Source organism: Elephas maximus, chromosome 7, assembly GCF_024166365.1.
Source record: "Elephas maximus indicus isolate mEleMax1 chromosome 7, mEleMax1 primary haplotype, whole genome shotgun sequence".
Taxonomy (NCBI): Eukaryota; Metazoa; Chordata; class Mammalia; order Proboscidea; family Elephantidae; genus Elephas; species Elephas maximus.
In genome coordinates, this window is record NC_064825.1 from 60,811,318 (window position 1) to 60,823,394 (window position 12,077).

At 37.3% G+C, this 12,077-nt stretch overlaps 2 protein-coding genes across 2 annotated transcripts; both read left to right on the top strand.

Annotated features, from left to right (window-relative positions):
• Positions 1-3,373: 3,373 nt before the first annotated feature.
• On the top strand, positions 3,374-4,297 carry LOC126079318 (olfactory receptor 2D3-like). The gene has a single exon (XM_049890251.1). The coding sequence runs from the start codon at positions 3,374-3,376 to the stop codon at positions 4,295-4,297; it is 924 nt and encodes a 307-aa protein (XP_049746208.1).
• Positions 4,298-10,387: 6,090 nt separating this feature from the next.
• Positions 10,388-11,329, top strand: LOC126079324 (olfactory receptor 2D3-like). Its single transcript, XM_049890256.1, has one exon. The coding sequence runs from the start codon at positions 10,406-10,408 to the stop codon at positions 11,327-11,329; it is 924 nt and encodes a 307-aa protein (XP_049746213.1). The 5' UTR covers positions 10,388-10,405.
• Positions 11,330-12,077: the final 748 nt, after the last annotated feature.

Genomic DNA, 12,077 nt, shown 5'->3' on the forward strand with positions numbered 1-12,077 from the left:
TCTTGAGGAATTTAGTTTTAGAATACCGCACTTCAAAATTACTTGTTGAATAAATAAAGCAATGAATATGTAGTTAGATGTTTATTTTCTTTATGCCTAGGGGATTTTACATCTTAATTAAACAAAGAAAAAAAAATTCTTTGGATTTTCTCCTTTATTTTTATATTTAAGCTTACGACATATAGATAATTAAACCATCTGCAATGTACCTTGTTCTGTATTATCAGGTCTTTGGTCCAATCCTATTGTACATGAGGTTACCATGAGTCAGGGTTGACTCAATGGCAGTTAACAACAACAACGTAACTTCATTCTTTTAAAAAAATGGTATGATAAATTAAGCTATTTGTTTAATAATCTTTCCCTTCCCAACAGAATTGAAATGCCAACATAATTACTTATTATATTCTCATATATACTCAAATCTATTTCTATATTTTTATTCTATTCTGCCAAAATCATTTATCTATTCCTGTTATGAAATCATGCCATTTCATTAGAATAACTTCATATTCACTTTTACCATCTGCTAGGACACTGCTCCCTTCACTATTCTGCTTTTCTCTATTTCCATTGGGAATCTTCAAACATCCATTTTTCTACATTCAACTTTAGAACTCAAAATCTATATTGGAATTATATGACATTTTTGTGTTAACTTGACAAAAATTGATATTATATATGATAGTAAATAGACCTATCCAGAATAATAACATATCTCCCCATATATGTAGGCTTTTTATAACTTTCAAAGTATTTCTGGGTAAATATTATTCTTTCTTATTAAATCCTAAGTATGCTGGTTTTTGTCACTCTTGGGAATTTTTTCTTCATTTCTTTCTGAGGTTACTACTAATGAAGGTATCAAATTTTTATTTATATATCATGTCCTGCTGTCTTAACAAAATATCATTCAGTTTAAATTGTTTTGGTTTGGTCTTGGATTTCCAATACTATTATTTTACCTGTAAGTATTAATAACATTTTCTCTTTTCCAACTTTTACAATATTTATTTCATTTTTCTATTTAATTTCCTAAGCTTGTACTCAAATAATGTGAAATAATAGTAGTAACTGAGATTATCTTCTTAATTTTCTTAATTTAGGTAGGTAAAAAAAAAAAAAAAATTTTTTTTTTAACTGCCTAGTGTTTCAACATTTAGTATGTTTGCTAGTGATGCCATATTTCTTCATGCTGTTTTTTCCCTTGATCATGGGCAATACTTGAGCAAGGGTCAGAATTATAGTCCTTTTCTCCCTTTACCTTGCTTTAGGAAGCCTCTTTATAAAGACATTATGAAAATAAGACAAGAATTAAGAACTATAATTTATCTGTATGACGCCAAAAACCACATTTGAACTGCCTATTCAATTATGGATGAATTTGTCCATTGATATCAGATTTTTGATGAGTATTAAAAAAATTAGGCTGTACTATTTCGCATTTCCTCCAGCAGTGGACAAAGGTTCCAATTTCTTCATAACATCACCAACACTGGTAGTTTTCCTTTACTTTTTATCTTAGTCATCCTAGTGAGGGTGAAGAGGTATCTTACTGGGGTTTTGATTTGTTAATGGCTAGTATGTGGAAACCCTGTGGAGCAGTGATTAAGAGCTATGCTGCTAACTAAAAGGCCATCAGTTCAAATTCACCAGGAGCTCCTTGGAAACTATATGGGGCAATTCTACCGTGTCCTATAGGTTCACTATAAGTCGGAAACAACTCAACGGCAATAGGTTTGTTGGTTTTTGTTTGTTTGTTTTTTAATGGCTAATGGGAAACTGGTGGCATACAGGTTAAGAGCTATGGCTGCCAAACAAAAGGTGGGCAGTTGAAATCCACCAGTCACTCCTTGGAAACCCTGTGGGGGCAGTTCTTCTCTGTCCTGTAAGGTCGCTATTAGTCTGAATCAACTCTATGGCAGCAGGTTTGGTTTGGTTTGGTTTCAATGCTAATGAAGGCTCCTGGGTTGCACAATGGTTTGCCCTCATCTACTAACCTATGTGTTGGCAGTTCTAATCCACCCAGTGGCACCACAGAAGAAAGGCCTGGCAATCTGCTTCTGTAAGGATTACAGCCAAGAAAACCCTATGGAGCGGTTCTACTGTGTAACATTTGGTGCCATCATGACTTGGAATCTACTGACAGCAACGGTATTTTTTTTAATGGCCAATGAGATTGAGCATCTTTTCATGTGTTTTTTGGCCGTTTCTAAATCTTCTTTGATGAAATGTTTATTCAAATTCTTTGCCCATTTTTTGATAGGGCTGTTTGTCTTTTTCTTGTCCAGTTGTAGGATTTATTTGTATATCCTAGGTATTCAACTCTTATCTGATATATGGTTACCAAAGATTTTCTCCCAAACTATAGGTTGTCTCTTTACTTGGCTGATAAAATCCTTTGATATACAACAGTTTTCAATTTTGAGGAAGTCTCATTTATCTATTTTGTCATTTGTTGCTTGTGCTTTATGTGTCATATCTAAGAGTTTATTCTTGAAGGCTAGATTCCAAAACATTGCCCCAATGCTTTATTGTGAGAATTTTATGGTTTTAGGCCTCATATTTAGGTCTTTGATACATTTTTATGTAGGTTTTTTTTAATATGGTGTGAAGTATGAGTCCAACTTACTTCTTTTGCATATGGAAATTCAATTGTCCCAGCATCATTTGTTGAAGAGACTATTATTTCCCCATTGGATGGATATATCACCAATGATCTTTTGTGATATGCCTGTAGGTTAACAGGAGCCAAGACCAATAAAATTTCCGGTGAGGGGCTCGACAGAGTTCTTACAAGCACGTCTACAACCTCCTTTCATATTTTGTGTGGTCCCATTCTAGAGATTGGATTCTTTTCTCCTCCTCAGGCTAGGAGTGGGTCTACTGGAATTGCAGGTATTTTGAAATCTAAGAACAAATATATATATTTTTTTATTCAATGGTCCTTTTTATTCAATAAACCAGTTCACCTCATTGTCAGATCCCAAATTGAAGTAAATAAAAAGTATTTCTTGAAAAAAAAATACACTTAAATCAAAGATAACTCCCCTAATATATCTATAGCTAACAGTATGTACGTATGTTAACATCAAGAATAGTAGAGAAATCACGTAGACTGTGAAACTCAGCCTACCAGCTAGATCAAGAAAGGAAAAAAATCAACAAAAACAACAACAAAAAACTCAAAAACTTGTAAATTGCAGGAAACAACAACATGCATCCTAAAGGTAACTGGCACCTGATCAGAAGCAGCTGAAATCCAACAGTCCAGTAAGGTATGCCTGTTAACATTACACTTATTTACAGAGATTGTGAAGTCAACCATTCACTTGTTCTTTTTCTGCTTGCAGGTAAACAGGAATTAACATCAATGGGAAAAGAAAACCAAACTTCTGTAGCTGAATTTATCTTGCTGGGACTTTCACAGGATCCAAAAGTCCAGATCTTGTTGTTCTGTGTTTTCGTGATGGTTTACCTTCTCTCTGTATTTGGGAACCTGCTCATAATAATCTTTATCCAAACTGACTCTCGACTTCACACTCCCATGTACTTTTTCCTCAAAAACTTATCCTTTGCTGACCTCTGTTTCTCGACAAGCATCATTCCCCAGATGTTAGTCCACTTCCTTGTGAAAAAGAAAAGCATTTCCTTTGCTGGATGCTCGATACAGATAGTTGTCTTCCTCCTAGCAGGATGTACAGAGTGTGCACTGCTGGCGGTGATGTCCTATGACCGCTATGTGGCTGTTTGCAAGCCCCTGCACTACTCCACCATCATGACCCAGAGGGTTTGTGTCCGGCTGGCCACAGTGTCCTGGGTCAGCGGAGCATTTGTGTGTTCAGTGGACAGTGCATTTACACTGTGTCTTCCCTACCAGGGACAGAATGTAATTAACCATTATTTCTGTGAACCTCCTGCACTCCTGAAGCTGGCTTCAGCAGACACCTACCAGGCTGAGATGGCCCTCTTTTCAATGGGTGTGGTGCTCCTCTTAGTTCCTGTCTTCCTCATTTTTGTTTCCTACTGGCATATTCTCTCCACTGTGATGCAGATGCAGTCAGGAGAGGGGAGGCTCAAGGTCTTCTCCACTTGTGGTTCCCATCTCACTGTGGTGGTTCTCTACTATGGTTCTGGTATATTTGCCTACATGAGAACCAATTCCAAGGGAATGAGTGAAAAGGATAAGGTCATCTCTGTGTTCTATTCGGTTATGACTTCCATGTTGAATCCCATCATTTACAGCCTGAGGAACAAGGATGTGAAGGGGGCTCTGAGAAAGCTGGCTGGAAGATAGTCAGCCATCAGAAGCAGATATTTCTGACATTTTTTCTCAAGTACTTAGAAATGGGATTGACAGCAATGTCTTCAAAACCTGCATTCTTTCTTTCCTTTGGTTTATTTTCTCGGATTATTTTCTTCTTCAGAAATACTGATCGATTGCCTGCTATGTGGAAGCACAATATGAACAAAACTCAGCACCTTACTTATAAGAACTTGCAGTCCACTAACAAGATAACACAAATATAGAGAGAATATCTTAAGGGTTAAATATATTCATCAGGATAAACCAATAGCTAGAAAGGGGCATCACATTTATTGAAGCAGACGGTTGTTGAAGATGAGGGAAAAAACTCAGTGAGATGGATTGGTACAATAGCCTCAACAATGGACAAAGACATACTAATGATCATGAAGATGGTACAGGACCAGGCAGGGTTTTTTTCTGGTATACATAAGGTTGCCATGAGTCAGAATCCACCAGAAAGCAACTAACAACAACAACAACAAAGAGTGAAAGTAAAAATAGTGAATTCAAAGGCAAGAAGTCATGGACGAGGTGCCTGATGAGCACAAAGAGGCAAAAATTACCAAGTCTAGAGAGGCAAGGAAACCCTAGTGGCGTGGTGGTTAATTGCTATGGCTGTTAACCAAAAAGGTTGGCAGTTTGAATCTACCAGGTGCTCCTTGGAAACTCTATGGACAGTCCTACTCCATCCCGTAGGGTCGCTATGAGTCAGAATCACCTCAGTGGCAACAGGTTTGGTTTTGGTTTTTAAATGGCCAAGGTTTCTAGGAGAAAGAAATAGCCAATTATGTACTTAAGGGGAAATTGGGAAATGAAAAAGGGTAGAGGGAATAGCCATGATTCATTTTTCACAGGAACGGGAACAATGTGTGTAAATTGTTAATGTGAAGCCAGACAAAGTCAAATATGTCTATATTTGATTTCCACTTGAACTGAACATATTCAAAACTTGACTCTTAATTATCCTCCCCTTTCTTATCTGTCTTAGTAAATACCATCACTATCTACTTAATGCCCAGTCCAAAAAAATGTAAGTTATACCAAACTTCTTTTTGCTTGTCCTGTAGTATGTCTACATTCCTGTTAGCTCTACTACTAAAATATTTTTCTTAAATCTGGAAACTTTCTCACAATCCACTGATACCATCCTAATACAAGCCTCTTGGACTTCATCTTATGTGAACTTCCTAATCCTTAGAATAAATTTTCAATATAGCATTCAGAAGGCTTTCTTTTAAAGGCAATTCATGTTATACTCCTGTGTAAAATTCTCCATTGACACTGGGAATAAAAATCCAAGTTCCTAACTATATCCCTCAAATTTATTTAATCTAAACCCTGAATATACCTAAAACCCCTTTCCCCACAGCCATTACACTCAGCCACAATGACGTTCTTTCTCATTCTCAAAAATGTTAAGCTCATCCGAACATCCAAGCTTTGCACTGGAATGCTCTGCCTATCAGATGTGGCACACCTGACTCCTTCTCAATGTTGTCAGCACACTGTCCACACAATTGTCAGCTCCCCATGGGCTCCCTGAACATATTTTGGAAGGCAGTGTCCCTCCTGGTCATTCTCTAGCTCCATTATTGTTTTAGTGTGTTTTTAGAACTTTTCTCTGAAATTATATTATTTATTCAATTGGAAACATCCCAGTTAAAACCAACTTTAAAGATGCAATTAAGATAGAATGAAGAAATTAATAAAGAATTATCCAAGGTCTAATAGGGGAATTTGGCCATAGTGATATCATAAATATAAGAAAGCAAAAGTTCCTAGATATAAGGAGCATTAAATAGTGACAAATGCAAAAGGATAGTCAAGTAAGATGAGGACTGAAAGCAAACTATTTGTCAACGAAGAAGAGATATTGGGTAGGTGCCTTGAGACACACAGATTTTATTGAGTTTTTAACCAAGGCCTGTCACTTTCTCTTGGGAATCAAAATTCTCGTTTATAAAAACAATAAGAGATTAAATAGGATGATTTCTAAATTCCCTTCCAGCTCTAATATAACATGACTGTGAGTTACAAATGTTTTTTTTTAATAATTCACAAAGTGAAAAACATATAGATAGCACTGATTTTTTTAAATTAGGATGTTGATGAGCATGGTAAAAACCTTCTCAGTTTAGATGAAGTAGACTGTAGAGATGAACCTGAATTTATTCTGTTGAACAGTGAATGAACCTACAATAGCCAGGTTTCATTACTTCTGGGACAATAGACAGCCAGGCTCTGTCCTAGTGTTATTTAATAACTTGCATAACTTATGCAATTTATGCAACTCAGTAGGATTCAGCAGCTCAGATGCAAAGGATGTTTTGTTTGCAGAAAACATGATATTCATTTTTTCAAATCCGTACATGATTATGCAAATATTTTTGCTGAAATTCAGCTAGTAAGGTTTCATATTCACTGATATTAATTACTCTTGCTAGCCATTTTTATGAAAGTCATAAAACTTTTAACTCAATTAGAATATTCTATTTTGAAGGTTTTTAGTGTGAACAAAATTTAGTACCTTGTTAATCTGCAACTTTGGCAAGGTTTAGAGGCCATAGTGTGCTTCTCCTCCACTTATTGTCCAGCTCAGACATCTTAAAAAAAAAAAAAGTGGCTAGAGTTTATCTGAAGGTTTTCCACTCACACGTCTGCCATTGGATGCTGTTTGTTGGCAGGAGTCAAAGTTCTGCTCCACATGGACCTCTCTATGTTTCGTCTGCAAGGGCTAAACGATAAAATGTGTATATTCACTGAACACCACAAATAAAAAGTCCAATTTGAAATAAAACAGTGAGAAAATGAAAAAATTATGATTGTATGCTCACTATAGTATATGAGGGAAACTATTCTTAGTTTTAGAAGGCTTGGCTACCTCAGGCCCCACTAGACTACCCCAAGAGCAGACAGGATCAATATCTAAAAACACTTCCAACACAAATGAGGTGGCCTAGAATTTGGACAACCAAGAGTTTACAATTGACTTAGCTTTTAGGAATATGTATTCAATTTTCTTTTAAATATTTTCACATTAATCAGTACAACTAAAAATAACCAATACCATAAACCTATTTTTCTTAAGAAATACTGATTAGAACTTAGATTTCTTAGAAAGGCAATAAGAAAGCAAGAGAGAACCTGAGCTGATGTGGGAAAAAACTGACCTGTCCATATTTGACTATATAATATTTTTATTGGATATGCCCATTTGAATTTTTCCCTTTTCTTAATAGAGCTTGAATCAGGTGCAGTCCAGAGATTTCAGTCTGTATTTACAATTATAATATAAAACTCTTAAGGATGTCTTACAAAGTGAGAACTCATGGGAATTCCCTGTTTACATCAGTTCTTAGGACCTCAATTTTAATAAGTTCCTCTCAGGAAAAGTATTTATTCAGGCCCTTGGAGAATTTAGATTTGTGTCTTTGAGATAAGTGGTTGGTATAAGTTTAGGATAGAGAAACATTCTGAGTGCCTAGAATAAAAATGCAGTAAGAATTGCCTAGTGGGATTTGAATCTTCAAGCTGCCAAGGTTTCACCATCTTGCACTCAGCCGTGGACTCCCCTCACCAATCAACTGCTCTGTGCTTAGTTAGCTCAGCTCAGCCCACCAGGAGAGAGTAGGGAATGTGTCAAAGGGGCTGTGTCTCTTTAGGAGCTTCTACAGGACTTGCAGAGAATTAACCAGTCTTCTCCAGCACCATTTTTCTTTCTTTTAACCTGTCTTTAAATCTCCTTACATAGAATTCTTAGTACAGAAATCCTGCTTCAGGTTTCCTACAAGGGATTAGATTCTATGCATAATATCCCCCCAAATCCCTTCGAACAACAACAATCTTGCCAGATATTACCTGCCCTTAACTGACTCAGTCTTTCCATCCCCTTTTACTTTTACTAAGTCCAGCAGGCAGGGATTACCAGGAAACTGGATCTTTTGATTTTCAAAATCTCTAGATCTAGAAAATGAGATGGGACCAATGCCATGAACGGTACTGTATTTGAAGGGCTTTGATGCTGTAAGACCAGTACCTTGCTCTATCCCTTGTCACAATGAACATACATTACCCTGGTCTTGGATGGAAAGTAAAGTATTTGTCTAACTCATAATCTTTAGTACTTCTTGAGCAAAAAAGTAGGAAGAATAAAAACTTTTTTTTTGTGTGCAAATTCATCTATTGCCAAGCCCAGGTGAGCATGTTTCATTTTTCTAGGTCATTCCTGGGGGCACCCACTGATTGCTCCAACAGATACTATATCTGTTATATTTTACTCACATTTTATTGTTTCTAGTTGTGTAAGTGTGTATGGGTTATGTAAGTAAAACATGTGTAAATTTGTGTGTATGGTAGTATGTGTGTGGGATACATGTTTGTAGATTTGCTCAACAGATATGTCTTAGAAAACTTATCTCTGTCCAGTGATGGGGATAAGATCACTAACAAGCACTCATAAAGGAATTTATGAACTAGGAAAAAAGAGTGACTTGAATGTAAAAATTGTATCAATAGTTGGGAGTACAAAATCTAGGGGAGCAGATAAGCCAAGAAAACCCTATGGAGCAGTTCTTCTCTGTAATACATGGGATGGCAGCTAACAGCAACAAAAACAGCATTGACTCTCAGTTTCATTTTAGTTTCCCTAAAGGACAACCTAAGAATAGAAGTTAGGTGCAGGTGGCTCACTTGAAAGATGAACCCAGGAAGCAAGGATAAGGAAGCAGGAGGCACAAGACAGGCGCCAACTAAAATCCAACAGAGTGTGGATTTTTGAAGTTGGTACAGTAGACCATGCATTCTCAATGGGGGCAATATAGCCCCTAAGGTTATTGGAAGGTGGAAAAATCTTAGATATTGCAATGATATGTGCCCCTGCAAAGGATAAATTCCACAGGGGTGTTGATTAAGGGCAAAAAATTCTAAAAAGGCTCCATAGGGGGTGGGTTATGAAAAAGGTTGGTAAACACAATGGCGGCTCAATTCTGTAGGGCTCAATTTCTAAGAAACACACAGAATGCCTCTAAGAAATGTCTAACACATTTATTCATCAAATCCTATTGCTCATTGGTTGAAGGTTGTCTCTGAAGGTTGCCCATAATTCCAAAACCCTGGAGCAGAATGTTGAGAGACTGCCATCAGGCATCAGGTCCTTGAGGTGGTAAGGTCAGCAATGCCAACTGAGTTAAAGCTGTCCATTGCAGCTGAAGCTGAGGTGAGACCAGATGAGGGTGTGTGTGCCGTGAAGCTGTACAATCTGCTAATATCCTATTCAGAACTTCAAGGCTGCTGGTTGACCCTGGCCTCTCTTCCTCCAAAAAGGTCCTGGGCATGTAAGTCTCATTGTGATGATTTCTGAGCATCTTATTTCTTCATGCTACTTTTACTTTTTGTCATGTGAAATATTAGAGCCAGGGCCAGGCCCAGGATTATGATCCATTGACAAAAATTTCCTTTTTCCCTTACTCTGTTTTGACTGCTATTTAAGTAGCCTCTTTGTAAAAATGTTATGGGGAAAAAACCCAAAAATAAATAACTACAATTTATATTTTGATCCCAAAATGTATGTCCTGCTCTAATATAGATGAATTTGCCATTGATCTCTGGGTTTTGATGAGCTGCTAGTTATTTTGAAATCTAAAACAAAATGTGTTTTTTGTCTTTGTTTTTGTTTTTTACTGACTAAAGCAGTTCACCTCATTCTCAGATTCTAAACTGAGGTAAATAAAAAGTATTCCTTGAGAAGAAACAATAAAACTGAACTAAAGATAACTCCCCTAATTTACCTACATAGTCATTTAACAGTATGTACATATCTTGACATAAAGATTAGTCGAGAAACCATGGGGAGTGTGATACTCAGCTTATCAGTTCAATCAAGAAAGGAAAAACCAAACAAACAAAAGAGCCCGTAAATTGCAGGAAACAACAGCATGCATCCTAAAGGTAACTGGCACCTGATCAGAAGCAGCTGAAATCCAATTGTCCAATAAGGTATGCCTGTTAACATTACACTTATTTACAGAGTTTGTGAAATCACGCATTCAGAATTCACCTGTTCTTTGTCCGCTTACAGGTAAACAGGAATAAACATCAATGGGAAAAGAAAACCAAACTTCTGTAGCTGAATTTATCTTGCTGGGACTTTCACGGGATACAAAGGTCCAGATCTTGTTGTTCTGTGTTTTCCTGATTGTTTACCTTCTCTCCGTATTTGGGAACCTGCTCATAATAATCCTTATCCAAACTGACTCTCGACTTCACACTCCCATGTACTTTTTCCTCAAAAACTTATCCTTTGCTGACCTCTGTTTCTCAACAAGCATCGTTCCCCAGATGTTAGTCCATTTCCTTGTGAAAAAGAAAAGCATTTCCTTTGCTGGATGCTCGATACAGATAGTTGTCTTCCTCCTAGCAGGGTGTACAGAGTGTGCACTGCTGGCGGTGATGTCCTATGACCGCTATGTGGCTGTTTGCAAGCCCCTGCACTACTCCACCATCATGACCCAGAGGGTTTGTGTCCGGCTGGCCACAGTGTCCTGGGTCAGCGGAGCATTTGTGTGTTCAGTGGACAGTGCATTTACACTGTGTCTTCCCTACCAGGGACAGAATGTAATTAACCATTATTTCTGTGAACCTCCTGCACTCCTGAAGCTGGCTTCAGCAGACACCTACCAGGCTGAGATGGCCCTCTTTTCAATGGGTGTGGTGCTCCTCTTAGTTCCTGTCTTCCTCATTTTTGTTTCCTACTGGCATATTCTCTCCACTGTGATGCAGATGCAGTCAGGAGAGGGGAGGCTCAAGGTCTTCTCCACTTGTGGTTCCCATCTCACTGTGGTGGTTCTCTACTATGGTTCTGGAATATTTGCCTACATGAGAACCAATTCCAAGGGAATGAGTGAAAAGGATAAGGTCATCTCTGTGTTCTATTCAGTTATGACTTCCATGCTGAATCCCATCATTTACAGCCTGAGGAACAAGGATGTGAAGGGGGCTCTGAGAAAGCTGGCTGGAAGATAGTCAGCCATCAGAGGCAGTTATTTCTGACATTTTTTCTCAAGTACTTGCAAACAATGTACCTCTAATTGTGTGTTTACAATAGCATCTCCAATATGCTCATCCTTTTCTTCTCTTGATTTACTCAGCTTATTTTCTTTCCACAAATATTTATTGAATGCTTGCTCTGTGCATGTACTGTATCCAGCACCTCACAACGTGCATAAAACCATGTCTTCCTTAAAAGAACTTAAAGTCCAAAACAAGATAACAGAAATATAGAGAACAATATTTTAAAAGTTAAATAAAGAAGGAATAATCTAAGGTAAGAAAAAGGAAAATTACTGTGTACCAAAGGCAAGGGCAATAGCTTATTTGAAGATCAGGAGGATTTCATGAAGGTTACTGTACTGAAATGAGACTTGATTTATTAATAAGATTTCAACAAGCAGTAATAGGGCAGAGAAGATGCCTAAAGGAAAGTGTAACGGGACCAAAAGCACAGAAATGAGAATGTGAGGGCATGTTAAAAAGAAATAATATGTGACAGGAAACAATGCTTAGAAACAAATTACGGGTGGTCTTGTCAATATATGAACTAGTTTGTACTGTACTCTGTAGAGGGTCTCAACATGCAAGATTAACCAGTTTTCCCTTCAGTGAAATTGAGAATAGCCTGATCATACTTCACTTTAGAAGCTTCATTCTAAAGGACAATAATTGAAAAGATTAATTTTGGCAATTTGTATGATCCCAGCTCCACATTTCTTCA

Excerpts from the sequence above, each read along its gene's own strand:
- LOC126079318 (XM_049890251.1), top strand. The coding sequence starts at position 3,374 with ATGGGAAAAGAAAACCAAACTTCTGTAGCTGAATTTATCTTGCTGGGA.
- LOC126079324 (XM_049890256.1), top strand. The coding sequence starts at position 10,406 with ATGGGAAAAGAAAACCAAACTTCTGTAGCTGAATTTATCTTGCTGGGA.